The 18314-nt window shown below is 46.3% G+C and overlaps 1 protein-coding gene across 2 annotated transcripts in view; it reads left to right on the top strand.

Moving 5' to 3' along the window:
- Myo5b (myosin VB) overlaps window positions 1–18314 on the top strand; it is a 274034-nt gene that overhangs the window by 156112 nt on the left and 99608 nt on the right. For both annotated transcript variants that reach the window (XM_057789327.1, XM_057789326.1), the window contains exons 6-9: window positions 3132–3275; window positions 4718–4799; window positions 11179–11286; window positions 15519–15628. In XM_057789327.1, the coding sequence (XP_057645310.1) occupies window positions 3132–3275; window positions 4718–4799; window positions 11179–11286; window positions 15519–15628 (444 nt within the window). The remainder of the gene's footprint in view (window positions 1–3131; window positions 3276–4717; window positions 4800–11178; window positions 11287–15518; window positions 15629–18314) is intronic.

Below are 18314 nucleotides of genomic sequence, written 5' to 3'. Positions count from 1 at the left end.
CTTCGGGCTGGAGAGATGGCTCAGAGGTTAAGAGCATTGCCTGCTCTTCCAAAGGTCCTGAGTTCAATTCCCAGCAACCACATGGTGGCTCACAACCATCTGTAATGAGGTCTGGTGCCCTCTTCTGGCATGCAGGCATACACACAGACAGAATATTGTATACATAATAAATAAATAAATAAATAAATAAATAAATATTTTAAAAAAAAACATCTGAACTTCTTAAAATCTGAAATTTGAAATTGGAACTTAGAGTTCTATTTGGCGACAATAGATGGTCTTTTATAATCTCCCACAAACTGGCTTTTGAGATTGCAGACTCATGTTTAACACATCCAGTCGTCTGTGTTTTAAGGGTGGAAAATATAGAAGTATGTTGCAGTTGTTTTTACAACACTGTAATAGGCGATTCTATGGGCGTTCTTCAGGAGGACCAGGCTGTCTGTCTGCTGTGCTGTGACGTCAGCAGCCACCGGTTAGGCTTAGGTCTGCGAATCCACCAGAACTATAGATGGTAATAGTCATACTCGGTTACCACTCGTGTATTGACCAGTGGGAAATCTACAGAGACTTTACTTCATTGTGTGGCTGCTCTAACACGGCAGGGGCAGGAGCGTGTCACAGGCGGGGTTCTTTGCCTTGAAACTAAGAAAGAGAGCACTCACTTGGGTAGAGGTTTGGTTCCTTGTGTTTTTAGTGTGATTTATTTCTGAAAGGCACCTTCCTCTCCTTTTTCTTGAGAGGGTAGAAATGAGGATCAATAGTTCTGCATGCCACCCTCTACAGTCCTCTGCTCTGCCAGCTGAGCTAAGAAGAGTTTCCTTGGAGGATTGGTATCACTGTCTATGTTCACTTCTGGTTTGGCTTGGTCCTTAGAGCTGTGGAATTTGCCCCAGTGTCTGCAGCTTCTTGTCTGGTGTGTGTGGCGGTGACCTGTGAGGCGGATGAAGGACTGTGATTCCCTATAACCTGGGTTGAGACTTGAGAACTCAGGTGTATCTGAATTTGAATCTTGCCTGCTTCCTAGCCATATGACCTTGGCAAGTTATTTGACCTTCCCAAGCCTGTTTCCCTGTGTGTACAACGAGATGTGACGGCTGCCTCTGAGAGTTCCTGTCCTGATGAACTGACACAATAAGCAGCCCAGCCTAAGGCCTCACGTTGGGGACCCGGGGATGTCTAACTTTTGCCAATATTCTGGAGAGGACAGTCGGCTTTTCTATCTTCAAAACAGAACTGTCTCACTGAAGTGTGACCGTCTGCCATTGTGCCCTGGAGCTCAAGAGTCGGGCATTTGTCCTGGGGACTTAGAAGCCCACCAGGGTACTTGTGCACCCCTCTTTTCCCAGAGGGCAGGGCAGAGTATGTGCAGGGACCCGAAAAATGGGAACTCCTCTGACTTGTGGAGTTAGGGAAGGGCTGCCTGCCTGCTTTCAGGTCTGTATTTGAACAGGAACAGCTGGTAGGTTGGAGGGCTATGGAAAGAGAATCCCCGAAAAGGGAACAGTGCAGCCGATCCTTGTGTGAGTTTGGAGAATCACGGGGCTATGGAAGAATAAAGAAGTGTTCTGTTTTCTTAGGTCTGAGGACCAAGTATAGAGTAATGAATGGCAAGACTAGGTGGGCTGCTACCAAAATGTGAGCCATGTTGAGGTTCTAAAACTAAAGGGTAGTGGAAGCCAATGAAGCATTCTATGCCAAGAATATAATCAGGTTCACACTTTACACAGGCTGCTCTGTTAGTCAAGAGGACTAATATTCACAAGACCAGGAATAGAAAACATAAAGAGAGATAGTTAACATTATTCGGGACAGAGGCAGTGGTGATGTGGGTCAGGCCATGCAGTAGGACACTTGCAGGATGGTACATGGGCAGACCAGTGCCGGCAGAACCACTCACCCAGCAGAGAGCATGGACGCGGGCTTCACTTCACTCACCTCCAGATCGAGAGCAGTGACAGGTGTCTGCATGAAGTGTGCATGTGTAAAGTTAGCTGGTGAAGCAGTAGAGATGAGCTTCAGCTCCATCCTTCATCTCAGAGGACACCAGGGCTTTGAACGGAGCAGATATAAGTAGTTGGACTTAGTTAGCCTGGACTACGGCGTGGGTTCGGATCTTCCTTTCAGCCTCTGGGCACTTCATATTTTCTAGGCCACTAAAAAGCTGCAGTGGGATTTTCTACCCTTTTCACCACCTGAAAATGTGAAGAAACAGAATAGATTAAAATAAGAAAAGTCGATTTTTGGCGTGTTCATATAGTGACTTATAGAAAGCCAAAAGTCATATTAGACCAGTTATTTAGTGGCTGAATTTAAAGAGTATTATGGGCTGGGTGTGATGGCAAACATCTTTAATCCCAGAACTCAGGAATATTGTTATAATTTAGAGGCCAGACTGTTTCCATAGCAAATTCCAGGCCAGTTGGGGCTTCATAGAGAACCTTGTCCCCCTCAAAAAGATTATTGCATAGTGTTCAATCTGTGGCCCTGCTTTGTAGGAAATGATCCTTAGGGTGGGTGACTTCCTGATCTACCTTAATAAAGAGTAGGGTAGGCATGTCATTTGATGGCCTTTCACCAGTGGGGCAAAGCATTTGGCTGCTTGATTGCATAAGGGATCACAGTAGATTAAACACAGCAGAACTATGGTCCCAAGCACCGATTTGATGGCTGTACAACATCAGAGCCTGGGGCTCTGGTTCTCTAGGCCTTGGCTTTGTGGGCCCAGGGTAACTGGTACAGTTGTCACGTGTGTATTCTAGACATCAAAAGGAAAGAGGAGCAGAGGAATGGTGGGTTAGAGTCTCTCTGACCTGGCTGTGTCTCTAGAGAGTCTTCGGCTGAACACACAGCTCTGGCCGGTGGCCACTGATTGTACAAGGGGCTGAGAAGTGACGCTAGTTTCGACTTAATTTTAAACAAACCAAGCAGCATTTCTCACTCAGCCCATTGTCTTCACAGTTGCAGAGGTGTGTGTATGGATACCATGCTGCCACAGGCCTCCAGTCCTGAAGTCAAGAAGCCCAGTGGGGGTGGGGTGATCGTAGGAGAGGCGCCTATGTGCTTTACTGGCTGAGCTGTCTTCCCAGCCTCCCCTCATTTACACACATTTCTATTGTCTGTTAATCCAGGCCATCGGAAATGCCAAGACCACTCGCAACGACAATAGCAGTCGCTTTGGGAAGTTCATTGAGATTGGCTTTGATAAAAAATACCACATCATCGGGGCCAACATGAGGACCTACTTGCTGGAGAAGTCTAGGGTGGTCTTTCAGGTGAGTGGCAGGACTCAGTCATTTGTATGTCACTACCAGTATTGTTCCGCCCACTCCCTGTGCCCACAGAGCAGCTCGTCTTGTGGCCTGCGATCAACATTCTTGTTTTCATTCTTCTCTTTCAGAGTAAACATTCGTTTAGACTAAGCATTAGGTCTCTGCAAATGCTTTGCACAGCTTTGCCTGTTGTGTGTTAAGCAAGTGCTTGTTCCTGGGATAAAGGACAGAGCAGTCCTCCTGAGGTTTTTACAGCCTTCCTGTTAGAGAATGTGATGCACAGAGCCTGGGTTGCAGCTTTCGAAGAACCTGCTTGTTGGGTGGGTCAAAATACAGGTGTGGCTTGAAAGATAGGTGTACGTGCTGACATCACACACACACACATACACACACACAAATACACACACATACACACATACACATACACACAATACACACACGTACACGCATGCATACACACACACTCACACATACACACATATATACACACACATACACATGGTGTTCTTTCTTAGGAAACAGTCCTCATTTCTTCCCCTCCATAGCCCTTAATTGTTCCCTGCTGACCCTCCTTGGCCTCTGCCTGAACACTTTCTCCCTGTTCCTTGCTACTAGCAGCTCCATCCACCATTCTCCTGCAGCAGCCCCATCCTTCCACCTCTGGACTGAGATGGCAGAGGTGACCTGATTCAAGTCTGTAGCTTGCATTTTCTTATGCACAGTGACTTCCCAGTCCCCAGAGTCTTCTGAGCTATATCTTAGTGATGACTCCCTGCTAATGGGTAACAAATATTGCATGAACCTTTAGGCCAGCCCCACCTTCCCTCACAGGTTGGTTGGGCAGTCCTGCATCCTTCCTTCAGTGCAGCAGAGAGAGCAGGCAGCTCTATTGGGTGGACTGACAAGCTGCCTGTACTCCACCCTGGCTTTGAGCTTTCCTCTTCCATGTCTGTCTATCCAGGGCTCCTAAATATTTACACACCATCTCCCCCTCCAGCCTACTGATTTAAGGCTATTCTAGTCATGAGTGTACAGTGAAAGTCATCAGAGATTCCTGACTGACCAGCCCCAAAGTGTAGACAAGCTCGGCTTTAACTTAGTCCCAAGCCCTGGAGGAGCTTCCAACAGGGTAACAAAGGTCTTAGAGTGTTGGTCAAGCAGCACACGGATGGTAGTTTTTTGCTGGCCGACCCGCCATTTGTGACATGGCACTGGTGTTTAATGTAGAAAGAAAAAGGAAATGCCTGCTTCCATGTAAGCCAAGAGGTATAAGTCCTCACATAAAAAAGGCCCTGTCATAGCAAATAGAAAATAAGGCAGTTGAAACTGCAGGTGGCCAGGTGTGGAAGAAAACCCTGAGGGAGGGTGGTCTAAGTCACACCACCTGGGCCAAGGAGGTGATCCGGGGAATCGCTGACTAAAATGGATCTCCTTTTCTCCACCAGGCAGAAGATGAGAGGAACTACCACATCTTTTACCAGCTCTGTGCTGCTGCCAGCCTTCCTGAGTTTAAAGAACTTGCTCTAAGTATGTCAGCAGGTACCCAGGGTCCTCTGCAAAGGCAAAACTGCAGAAGGCCGCTAGGAGCTCAGCCCAGAACCCTGGCTTGTGGGTTCTTGTCTCAGCTCTGCCCCTACTGTGGTCCTGTCCTTTAGCCCCGTCAGAAACTCGCTGTCAGTTACTAAAGCAGTGTTCACTGTACCTAGGCTACCTGCAAAGGTTGAGCTACATGGGTGGGAAGTGTGTTTTGCAGAGCAGTGCAGTTGTCCCCTACTTTAAAAGGCATGTTATGAGGCTGATGGTTTAGTCGGGTGCTGTTGCACAAGCATGGGGACCTGCATTTGGGTCCCCAGAAAAGTTGTGTGTGAATCCATTTCAGTAACCCCAGTCCTGGGGAATGGAGAAGGGAATTCCTGAAGTTCTGTGGCCAACCAGTCTGCCTATCTGGAATAGATGGGCTCAGGCTCAGTAAGAAGCCCTGTGTGAAACAACGCGGGGGAGAAGTGAGCAAGGAAGGCACCTAGTGTGACCGCAGGCCTCCATGGATGCACACAGACCCACACAAGCATGAACACATACAATATACATGCACAGATTTTTTTTTATTAAAAGAAAAAAGTGTGTCTTCTTTCTGCACCTTGAAAAATGGGTCCCTTTCAGACAATCTAGAGATTTACATAATGCTCTTTGCTGTGGGATAATGATTTTGTACACTGTAAAGATTTGTCACTCATATTTGTTTAATAAAATGCTGATTGGCCAGTAGCCAGGCAGGAAGTATAGGTTGGAAGTACAGACTAGGAGAATTCTGGGAAGAGGAAAGGCAGAGATGCAGTCACCAGCCACATGCAAAGGAAGCAAGATAAGAATGCTGTACTAAGATACCAAGCCATGTGGTTGAACATAGACAGGAACTGTGGGTTAATTTAAGTTGCAAGAGCTAGTAAATAATAAGCCTGAGCTAATAGGCCAAACAGTTTATAATTAGTATATGCCTCTGTATGCTTTGTTGGGACTGAGCTGCTGTAGGACCCAAAAGGACAGAAACTTGTGTCTACAACTGATCACTTTCCCTTTACCAACATGTGTTGAGTCATATTTTAGGACTGAGGCAGAAAGGATAGGAACAGTGCTGGCCTTGGTGGTAAAGGCTGCAAAGTACACATATGAAAGATAAGTCACAGTTAAGACAAGAGAGATTCAGTACTGCAAAACTGTGGATCCCTTCTGAACAGCCATGGAAGCTCCTAGCATGTCCATGGTGGAGCACTAACTGGAAGAAAGAGAAACAACCAAGTGCCTCACAGTCACCATAGTCAACTCAGTGGCTCATTTGTCCCTATCAAGTAAGTGGGCCCATCCTTTGTTTTCCCCATCAATGCATTAGTAGATCCCCCTTGTTTTAAGCATTGATAAGAAATTGATTTGAGATGGAGTAGTGAGCAGGCTTTTATTCCTGACTGTGTTTCACTGAGCATCTCTCCTTGGGCTGGAGCTCCTGCCTCCTCTGTGACTGAATGGAGTCTTGGTTCTGAGACCTCAGACCCTGAATGATGAGGGGCCAGCCTGGAGCTGAGCAGCATCCTGTCATTGCCCTATTATCTGTATTTGGGTCTGTGTATGGAGAGCTTTGGCTAAAAAATGATGTGAAGAGCTGGTTTGTCTAGACAAAGGCTGCTTGGTCTTTGCAGCTCTGAGATAAACAGATTGTTGAAGTTATATCCCCAAATCTTAGCTATCCTGAAGATCCAGCACCAGTCCCAGCTGTGTTCCCAGTAGCTAAAGTCTATCAAGTAGTATCATGGTCACCGATCTATTAATATAAAGAGATACAATAACCACAGCAACTATTATAAAAGAAAGCATTAAACTGGGGACTTGCTTACAGGTTCAGAGGTTTAGTCCATTATCATCATGGTGAGGAGCATGGTGGCCTGCATAACACTGGAGCAATAGCTGAGTATTATCCTGATCTGCAGGCAGAGAGACTCTGGGCTTGGCATGAACTTTTGAAACCTCACAAGCCCACCCCAAGTAACACACTTTCTCCAACAAGGCCATACCTCCTAATCCTTTTAATCATTTCAAATAATGCCACTCCCTGGTGACTAAGCATTCAAATATATGCTCCATATATATATATGCAATTCTTTTTCAAACCCTAAGTGGTTCCAGGGTTTGCTTGCTTCCTGATAAGTTCCTATGGTGTTCTTTGTATGTTTCACATAGCTTGATTCATTCATCAACTCGGGCCGTGTTGGCACAATATTAAATGACACAGCTGCAGGTTCTACTGTAGTTTAACCTGTCAATTACAGGATTGGAATGGTAAGCACTATGTTACAGGAAGCATAGTTTCAGGCCAATATATCCCCTATAAAAAGTCATAGTTTACTTGGAACCCAGAAAGGACACGTTGGATGGTACCCACTGTGCTGGCCTATCCTGTTGTGCAGTTGCTGGCAAGGCTGGTCCTTCCAGGGTTACCATCACTTCCAAGGACAAGTAATGCATGCTCCCAGATAGTGCAGTTCTCAGTGGCCCTTGTTTGAGCACTGGCCTGACCTGGGGCCTTTGGGGATGGATGCCAGCTCTTAGTCACAAGTGGTCAGATAAGCAACTACAATATGGACCACTGTCATTGTCCTCTTGTCTTCCCAGAATAGTGAGGGAGTTTCATGGCCAACCTGCAGAAGCTATTTTTCTCTAAGGTTGGTTTTATGGAGAATCAAATAGTGACAAGATCCACCTGACTGGCCACTTTGTCCTGAACGGAACTTTAATAGGGAAGTTACCTAACTTTTATTTATGTGAGTTGTATTGAGGTTTAAAATGACTTTTCCTTATTTTCTGTCTGTAAAAGATACAGACTCCCTGGGCTTCTGCCAGGATCCTTGAAAATTTCTCAATTCAATCAATTTCTTGCATCTTGGAGTGAAATGAAGAGCCTATGATAAGCCTGTGGCCTTGTGGGTGGATTGGCTATGAGCCTTCAAACTGGGTTGTTGGTTTCACCAATAACCCCGATAAATAGCTGGGAAAATCAAATAAATGGGCTAGCCAAAAGTTCTTTAGACATCATAATCCTTCTCTTGTTCTTAACTTAAAACACATTATGCAGAAACCTCTGGCACCCTGGCGTGAACTTGCTCATGTGTCTGGAGGTGGACGACATGGATTTGTGTCTTGTCACTCATATTCTTCTACCCCATTGTTGTTCTTTATGGGGAAGTTTAGAGCAAAGTCCAGTGGGAATTTCCTTGGGCAATAGTGATGGTAACGTTCCCATCTTCCTTACATCTGTTGCTCAGGTGGTTAAGGAAGTCCCCCTTCCTTTTAACTCTCATGAGTGTGTTCACACACTTGTATCACGGTCACCATAGACTCGCACAGGTCAGAATACAGCCTTCCCAGGTGAGGTCCAAGCTCTGTGACATTGGCCTTGATGTTTGGTGCTCCAATCATGGATGGCTTCTTTGTGCTCTGTTGACTGCCTGGGCCAGTGTCTGTCTGATGAACCAGTTAATAGGCATTTTAGTATTTATTGATCCTTGTAAATTCTTAGGAGAGAGGAAGTGGGGCAAGGAGGAGAGGGGGATAGATGGTAACTGGATGGTAAGAGAAGGTGTTGTGGGTAGGAAGGAAGGATGGTGCTGGCTTCATGGACCTGAATGGAAGACAGTTGAGCTGTAGCCAGCAAGACAGATAGGGACAGAGTAGTCGTATCCTGCTTTCGTGTCTCTTACTAAGGGGTCCTGTTGGGTAATGACAGCTAGTGACTGCAGACGGGAAGAAGCAGAGAAAGAGGCGACCTTGTTGATAGCAGTTAGACCCTTCAGCAGGCAGTGTCACCTCAGCCTAAGAGACAACCCAGCTGCACCTGAGTTTGGAAATGCAGAGTTGGAAAGGTGGGGGTGATCTGCCAGACACAGAACAGCAGTCAGCAGACCCTCGCTCTCGACAGTGACGGATCTTTTGAAGATGCTGAAAATGCCTTCCCTCCATTGCGGAAGCCAGATGTCCTCCTGTGGAATCTCTAGTGACTCCGCTGTCTTGACTGACATTCAGTAATGAGTTTTTTAAAAAAAGTCGTGGGACACTAAAGGTCCATCATCTCTCAATGGAATGCCACAGTAGTGGCTCTACAACCTGGTTATCCCCTGGTAAGCCTGTGCAGCCCCGTAGCACGCCGTAGTCATGCTCATTGACGTGCTAAAAAGTGGGAGCAAGTACAGTGCGTCATCTTTAGGTGGCACTGGGAAAGCTGCCAGATAAGCTATTTTGAAGAGTGAGTCTAGAGGAGGAATTGCTTTATTAGTCTTTTGGATCTATTCTTGCTCAGAACCCTGAGCTTGTGGAGTGATTAGCTACGAAAGTGCTAAATATGTTTTGCAAGCAAGTCATAAAATTTTACTTTTGTTGGAGCTCAGAGTGGGTAAAGGGCTGAAGTCCTTTCTCTTCTAGTTCAAGCACTTTGGCCTCCATTTATCTATTGTGCCAAGTCCATCCTCCAGAAACCTCTGTCAGCACACAGCAGATGTTCTATTACTCTTCAGGTGCTGGTCTAGCCTCCTAGAGTGGTGGCTGTGTAGTCAACCTGAGCGTCAGTGCTGAGTTCTGACACTTTGTAGCTGGGCCTGGCAGCGTTTAGCACTCAGTTTTGTAGAATTGTTGGCATTGATGGTACATAGGAGCACCAGAACATGGGTAGAGATGAGAAAATAGAGTAGTTAGGGACTGTTAATAGCATGACAAAGGGAAGGGCTGAGGAGAGATTGTGGGGAGACAGACATGTGAAGAACACAAAGAAAAGAAATGAACAAGCCCTGAATTTGAAGGAGTAGGAGGTGACCATGCCACAAAAAATGTAACACGTTGACCTTTGCCTTGAGGGTGGTGAGACTCTTAAAGGGTTTTATGTAGGAGGTGATGTCTGAAGTTAGCAGCATTGCAGGGCAGGGGATTGAGAGAATATAAACCAAACTGCAATGATAGGTTTAGAATCTCTTTTTTTTTTTTTTTTTTTGGTTTTCGAGACAGGGTTTCTCTGTGGCTTTGGAGCCTGTCCTGGAACTAGCTCTGTAGATCAGGCTGGTCTCGAACTCACAGAGATCCGCCTGCCTCTGCCTCCCGAGTGCTGGGATTAAAGGCGTGTGCCACCATGACACTTGCCGAAGGTCAGACCCACAGCAATGGCAATCAGCAGGCAGACAGAACGGAAAAAGACCATAGACATTCTTGGGAGATATATTGAAGGGCAAAGCTTTGAGGGCTTGGAGTTGCTGTGGAGTGTGTTTAGCCGACATGTATTCAGTGTATATTACTGGGTCCTGAGAAAAGGATTCGGCAGGGGTTTCTCAGGATAGAAGAAAAGTAGCCCATGTCCAATCTTGGCCTCCTATCAAAACCAAAGCCGAGGGTGAAGTGCCAGGCAGGGCTGTCCTTACATTTTGTCAAAGACTTAAGTACTTTCATAAGATAACTTTTTAAAGATTGTGTGTATCTATGTGGGTGGGTGTCCAGGAGTGCCAGTGCACACAGAAGCCAGAGGCTTCAGATCCCCACAAGCTGGAGTTAGAGGAGGTTTGGAGCCTGCTGGCATAGATGGATTCTTAGCATCAAACTTCTACCCTCTACAAGAGCAGTGCATGCTCTTAACTGCCGAGTCATCTCTTCAGCCCTGCCCCTAATAATTTTTACCACAGCCAATCATTGTTCTCCAGTCTGACCACTGAGGCCAGCCCCTTCGTAGGAGCAGACACCACCGTCCTCTGAGGAATGCCATTCCAAAGGCATGTTGGATGGCTGCCTTTGGCTCTCACTTGTAAGACAGCACTGACTCTCCTTTCTTACCGCCGTCAGAGGGGAGAGGGAACTTGGGAGGTGAGAGAACGTGTAAGACTCCCAGCCCTTCCTTGTCCTCATAGCTCCGTAGCTCCTGTGTGCCCTGACTTTGTAAAATAGCCAAAACCAAGTCCCAGATACCCTCCATTGCCTCTCACTTGTCAAATGTGGCTGCTGGATAAATATCACTCAAGGCCAGAAGTGTGAGGGTCTAGGGTGTGACTCTAAGTATCCATTTTCCTTGTATGTTAGGTCCTTTAAAAGATCAAGTCTGAGTTAAATGATGTTACCCTGAGCTTCCCATGACCTGTCCTACCTTACCAACTTGTTCACCATTCCAGCTTTACATGCACACCTTGACTGCGATGCCAGCTTCTCCATTACTTGGTTTTCGCTGTCATTTTCCATTGTGGATAGGGTATTCTAAAGGAGTATACATCCGTCTAACACCAAAAATCAGTGTGACTAACATGTTCAGGGTAGACCTCCTCGTAAGTGGTGGTCTGGAGGTAATGGGGAATGAAGACCTCTCTAGAGCCTCTCTTCTTCCTGCCTCCCACAGCGTGTGCAGAGGACTTTCTCTATACATCCCACGGAGGAAGCACGACCATCGAGGGTGTCGATGACGCAGAGGACTTTGAGAAGACACGACAAGCCCTCACACTCCTTGGTAAGGAACTTCTGAATGAGAGTAGCCTGCATAGGGTCTGATCCCGTGGAGGGGAGGAACTGAGGGGCAGTCTCACGGCCTTATCTGCTAAGTCGTCTGAACCTTGATGGATGTCTTCTTGTGCTCTTACCTCTCTCCATCCTCAGGCTCCAATGTTTAGAATTTGGAAGCTTTCTTCGAAAGAATCTTTTGAGCCAGGTACTGCAAAGTATCCTGCTCCTTACTTGGGTGTTGAAAGCAATGGAGAGAAGCCCAGTGTAGCCGTGTCTTTGTGTGCTGTGGTCTGAGTTCAGAGGCAATGCATGCCCCCAGAAAGACCCTCCCTCCTGTGTACTAGCCAGAGCATCTGACCAGAAGCAGACCCCGGTGTCCGCAAGCCCTGTGGCTGTGTGATATTGCTGGTGTGCTAGACATATGTGTTGCAATCCTTGAAGCAGGAAGTTCTCTGTGACCCTCAATAGCAGACAGGCTTGGTAGAAATGGGGGAGAACTGTTCCTATGCCAGCCTGTTTTAGGGGATAAGGACTCCCAGGTTCGTAAAATGAAAAGTAATTCTTTCCTAATTGGGAAGTTAAAATAGTCAATCCTAGGGCCCGTAGCCAGGCAAAGGGAAGCTCAAGGAGCCTGAAACTCAGAAAGTGACTCAGCTGGCCACAGTGTCTTCCCCAGCCCTTCTCTGACAGAGAGAAAGCTTTTGGCTTCTGTGTCGGGTTACTCAGAACAACATCTGTTCAGTTCTGTGGTAGAAGCCAAGTTTTGTCAGTGTTCAAATTAAATGTGAGCAAACTGCACACACTCCACTCTCTATGGGGAGGATATGAAGGGCTAGTGTACTGGTCCCAGTGTGGTCATTTCTCTGGCCAGCCGAGACATGGGGAGCATTCGTCTTTTGTACCTGTGAATTATCAGGAGACAGAAAGCACTCTTGATTATTCCAGAATGAAAACAGCGTCATTACACCCAGAGCAATAGTGAGTGAGGAACTGTGGTCAGGGCTGAAGTGGGCTTTGAGGACGGAAGTCATAAAAACAGAGGAAGTGCTTATACTTCCTATGGCTAGTATAAGGGACCAAACATCTCAGGGACTGTTGAGTAGAAGAACCAGAGTTGTGGATAAACTTTAGACCCATCTAGGAAGAGGAGGAAGTGTGTCCAAGGCAAAGGACCAGCATCCTTAACAAGTAGGCTGTGTTTGACCTGAGTGTGGTAGATTCCTAGGCGCAATGTGAACTCAGCAGGGAAGTTGTTGGACTCTCAGGTAAATGGTGACAAGTAGGAAGGACAAGACCCAAGATGAGGACAACATTCTGCTGCCTTTGTATCACTGAGGTGTCCTTGATTCATAACCCTGATGCTCTGGAGGTCAGCACCAAGCAGTTCACAGAGGGGAGGACATAGAGAATGTCTTGATAGCTGCACCTCTGGCTTCTCCCAGTGTTACACACCATACTGATCTCCACAGTGAAGGACTTGGGATATATTGTGAAAAGCATATGTGTTCTGCCCAGCCTGCTGGCAGGAGAAACATCCACCATGGGGCTGTTGCCTATTCTGGGCTGCAGTGAGCAATGAACAAGAGCTGGCAGGAGAGGGTAGACTCCTCCCAGGCTCTGAGATGAATACGTCTCAAAGCAGACCACATTTATAGAATTATTTCAATAATATTTTCTTCTCTGCTCTTTAATAAATGCCCTCTTAATTACAGAGGCTGGAAGTACATTCTCTTAAAATACAAGATAGTAAAGAGTTTAGACTTTGTGAACTGTGTGGCTTCTTTTGCCTCTACCAAGTTTACAAATAGCCTCAGATAGAAACAAGTAGGCATGACTGTTGTATGGGCTTTACACAAATAGCCTGTGAGCTGGGGATATGGGCTGTTGACCCTTGTTTTACTCCTTAGGTTTAATTGATGGTTTTTAAATTTTATAAGTTTTTGAGAATTTCTTAAATCAGTACTGTATTTATAATCATTTTTACCAATTCCTTCTCCCCCTCCCCCAGCTCATCCTGTTCCCCCCACTCATTCTCAAATTTGTGATGTATGTATTCAGATCATTCAATGTTGCTTGTATGTACGTATACTAAGACTGACTTGGATCAGGTAATGTAGATGGAGCCTGCTTGTTCATTCCTGGCCACCCAGATCCAAAGTAATCACACAGAAACTATATTAATTATAACACTGCTTAACCTATTAGCTCAGGCTTCTTATTTACTTACCCTTACATCTTGAATTAACCCATTTTTATTATTTTGTATTTTAACACAAGGCTCGTGGTTTACTGGTAAGGTTCCAGGGGTGTCTGTCTCCTTCCGCAACTACATGGCATCTCCCAGACTCTGCCTTCTTTTTTCCTCTATCTCTGCTTAAAATTCCCACCTTGCTCTATTCTTCCCTGCCAACGGCCCAAAAAAGATTCTTTATTAACTAATGGTAACAAAACATATTCACAGCATGAAGAGGAGAATTCCACATTAGGGTAACCTATCAGGGAACTCGTCTCTGAAGAAAACTGACTTCCCCTCTCTTCACAGCCTTTGGTTGCCTGTAACCCTCTCTTAGCAGTCATTGATTACCTGTAACCTTTATTTCACAGCCATTGGTTGCCTATAACCCTCTCTTCACAGCCATTGGTTGCCTGTAACCCTCTCTTCACAGCCATTGGTTGCCTGTAACCCTCCCTTCGCAGCCATTGGTTGCCTGTAACCCCTCATCTAAGCGTGGGACCTTGTGAAAGTTCCCCCATCTGCGTTGGCATGTCAAGTCTGTGGTCACTGCAGGTCTAGTTTAGGCAACCACGCTGTTGATATTCATGGGTGCAGCTTCCCTGTCCTGTCTAAAAGACACAGTCTAACAGAAGGCACCCTGATTCTGTGGCCATCACAATCTTTCCATTTCCTTTTCATCATTTTCCCTCAGCCTTAGGTGTGGGGTTGCACTGTAGTGTTGGGTCAATTACCATTTATCGCCACTTATCATGGGATGTTTAGGTTTTGCTTGTTCAGAGGACCCCATGATAAGAAAGGGCTTCCTTGCTGGGCAGTAGTGGTGCACACCTTTAATCTCAGCACTCAGGAGGCAGAGGCAAGCAGATCTTTGTGAGTTCAAGATCAGCCTGGTCTACAAGAGCTAGTTCTGGGACAGACCCCAAAGCTACAGAGAAATCCTGTCTCAAAAAAACAAAAAAAGAAAAAGAAAAAGGAAGGAAGGAAGGAAGGAAGGAAGGAAGGAAGGAAGGAAGGAAAGAAAGAAAGAAAGAAAGAAAGAAAGAAAGAAAGAAAGAAAGAAAGAAAGAAAGAAAGAAAGAAAGGGCTTCTTTGTTGGTAACTGTTTGGGCTGTCCATTTTGTAGATTATCTGGGCAAAGGTTTAACCCTAGTAAGATCAGTCTTTGCCTCCCATTGGACAGGTGTCGTGGCTGGAGTAAAGCACTGCCTTAGTAATATACAGGAACGTGAGGAACAGCTGTCGTTTCTTCAGTAGAAAGCAACTTGACTAACATTCATCATACCGTTCTGACAACTTTTTTTAAATAAGTTTGAAATATTTTGAAATTTAAAAAGAACTAATACCTTGATGCTAAATCTAAATTTTAAGAGATATGCCTTTGGTAATTGATGTAGGCAAATAACAAATTTGACGATCAAGTTTGTTGCTGCAGTGTTTCTAGGCTGAGTGTTTCTGTCACTGATGGGGCGTGTATCACAAGGCAGACAGCCACCTTCAGCTAGCACTGCCCATAAGACAGCTGGCTGGTCAGTCCCTGGAACAGTATTCCCAGGGGTGTGATGGAAGGGTCTCTTTTTCTTCCCCTGTTGGCCCTGTGGTTGTGTCACAGATGTTTGCAGGATATTAAGTTAGGAGAAAAACGACTGCAGATAGATGGCCATCCTTATTAAACTCATAACATCCATAAAGTGTCTGCTGAAATGAAGTCCAAAATGAGTCAATCCTACTGCTGGCTCTCCGTGCTCCTGAATACACTAAATGGTAAGGTGCCCCATCTGGTGTAATCCAGACGGTCAGAGTGAGGCTGTTTGCCTCTCAGTGGGAGCCCCTTTGCCCTCTGAGATGATCTGGCGAGTGGTAATTACTTGGCCTGGCTGGTTTTAAGAGTCATTAACCCAGGAGAGAAAAATCAAAAAATTTCTCAAGTCCTCAAATGGGTAAAAAATCCTTTCTATCAAGGGACAGAGATTGGATGTCATTCATGCATTTTTTTTCTCCTTCAGGAGTGCGGGATTCCCATCAAATAAGCATCTTTAAGATAATTGCTTCCATCTTGCATCTTGGAAGTGTGGAGATTCAGTCAGAGCGTGATGGGGATTCCTGCAGCATACCAGTAAGTGGCACCAGAGGTAAAATGTGCAGTCAACTCAAATCCTCCAGCCTGACACCATGGACATTTGCTTCTGTGCTTAGAGGGCACCCCTTGGTTATTTATTCTGAGCAATAATGACGTCTATTTTCTCACTGATAAAGTTTTAAGAACCAATCCATTTTAAATCAGCTGCCATCAAGTTTCTATCACTGTGGCATGGGATTTAGTGGCTAGTCAATAAATTTGTTTGATGGGTTTATTTTCCAAATACTCTGAGGTACATAGAATTTTACACAATGTCATCAATCTGTTGAGTACCTTGCGGGCTGCAGCCTGAGCTCTTCACAGCACGGAAATGGAGTACTGGACACCGCCATTGTGACTGCTTCTAAAGAGCAGTCATTCTAACTGGATGGCCATGTTGGGATGGCACGTGCTGACCTTTTCCCAGCCTGAGGCAGAATATTAAGCAAAGCATCTCAGTCAAAGGCCTACCAGCTATGACAGCTCCTTAAAGGCTCCCAATAAAGGTCCTTTCCCCTGAGCCTAGTGCCACAGTGGACTTGCGGTAGACAGGAATGTGTGTGTGTGTGTGTGTGTGTGTGTGTGTGTGTGTGTGTGTGTGTAATGGAGGATGCTGGCGGGAGTCCATGTGATGGGGTAGACAGCAGCTGTTGTGTCCTGTCTGCAAGTTAATACTGTTGACCATGGCTAAACTGACACTCTGACCTTGAATAAGTGCATCGGCCACATTTCCACATTGGCACCTATTTGTGACTAGCCTAGAAGGAAGTGTAAAGTGTGATCTTGCTTCTCGGGATGTGGGATTTAAATAACCAGATTCTAGGAAAAGTCCAAAGATGTCGCTACAAAATTCAGATGTAGGTGTGTGACCATGCCACAAGCCTAAGCCGTTGCCTTTCCCACTTACTGATACTGCTATTTGTGTGGCACTAGAGTTAAAAGAAGTTCAGAATATCCCTGCCTCTAGGGAGGAAAAGACTTGAACTCTCTTAGGGTTCAATAGAGTTCCTCCCCAGCCTCACACATTGTCCTTAAGTGAGAAATATTGCTGTGGGTGCGCTGGTGCCCTCTCCACCGTGGACTCTGCAGCCACGGTACCTCTGAGAAAGGGAGGATTCTGGAGCTTGCCACATCTCAGCGCAGTTTCTGACATCCAACACCCACAAGCTGTGGTGGATGTGTGCACTGTGGGGCGCATAGAACCTGCAGTGAAGTAGAGATGGCACATTAATGCCTGGATAGCAAGCGGGGAATTCCAAGGACCATGACCTCTCTGGTGAATACAGGCCCAGACTGACCCTAGGAATGAGTTTTTCAGGCTGGTGAAGAATTTGCCCTCTGGGGTCTTTGCCCTAGGGAGGAAAGCATGCAGTGTTCATGCCTCCCAAATGCACACCCCTTCCTGGCAAATGCCCTGTGTATCTTTAGGGCAGCTGAATTCTGTAAGGGACCAGGAAGATTGGGAAGACATGCATTGACACATTCCTGGTTTAGGCTGGTGATATGAACTTTTGGTGTGTGTCTGTGTTGCTAGGGATCAAGTCTTGGGTTCCTCAGCATGAGCTCTCCACCTGAGTGACACGCTTGGCCTCCTTGCCATGGAGTCTCACAGCATGTAAAGCCTACCTGCTTCCTCTTGGCACTGCGTTCCTTGTGTGATTATTCACGATGTCTCTCTCTTCTCCATCTTCTCCCCCCCCTTCCGGACTGATGAAGAGGATAAGTCTACTTGTTCTCAGTCATTTTTGCAGTGTACAGGGCCCAGGAGGCACTCTAGAATGGGTAGCAGGTGATTTATTGAGGTGTATAGGCCACAATGGTGTAAAAATGAGAGTCAGTGTGATGAGACACTCAGCGGGTGCAGGTGAGGAAGTGGGGCTCTGAGCACGTGTCCCGGAGGTGTGTTAGGGATGGTTTACTTCTTTGGAAAGTCCAGCCTTGGGCTTGTAGGTACAGTGTCTCTGATACCATGACAAGTCCTTCACTCCCGGGTGTTCAGATGAGGAGACATCATTGATTGGTGCCTGTTCCCCAATACCACCACTGAACTGTAGGGCCGTGTCTGCTGCATCACTTTCTGCTTGATAGGTTTGTGAGGTCTGTACGAAGATGGTACCGTCAGGATACACTCTGAACTGAGTTGGTGAACTTAGGAGCACAGGTTGAAGGTCTAGGCTGCGAGAGTGATGACAGCGCCAGGGTTGCCAGGGTTCAAATCCTGACCCCGCCATTTCGCAGGAATGTAACTTAGACAAGCCCCCTCACCTCCCTAATACCTGCTTCCTCCTCGACACACTGTGGGTGGGGGAAGAACACAGCCCTGTATGGAAGCCTTCACTCGGAGCTAATGGTGATCTCAATAAGTTCTGGATTTATGCCTTTCTGGTTGTTTGGGCCAGAATGAACCTTTTCCAGAGCATGCCTCTTCCTATACAGAGGAGCAAAACTAAATAAATCCCAGAGAGGGGAACCTCTTTCCTAAAGGAAGGAATGACTAATGCTCGTGCCAGGACAAGGCCCATGCTGGGTTCTTTCCCAGTACCACGTCTTACCTACTCAAACTTTTGATCACGTGATGTGGGCCACCCACACACACTTGCCAGTGGCCCATTGTTGCTTACGGGAAGCATGCCCTGATAACCCCTTTCAGATGGATCCTTGTTATGGTCCTCTGGTACACAAG

The sequence above is a fragment of the Chionomys nivalis genome, chromosome 14 (assembly GCF_950005125.1).
Source record: "Chionomys nivalis chromosome 14, mChiNiv1.1, whole genome shotgun sequence".
Taxonomy (NCBI): domain Eukaryota; kingdom Metazoa; phylum Chordata; class Mammalia; order Rodentia; family Cricetidae; genus Chionomys; species Chionomys nivalis.
Note: the sequence above shows the minus strand (reverse complement) of the source record. Positions and strands in the feature narration are given on the sequence as shown.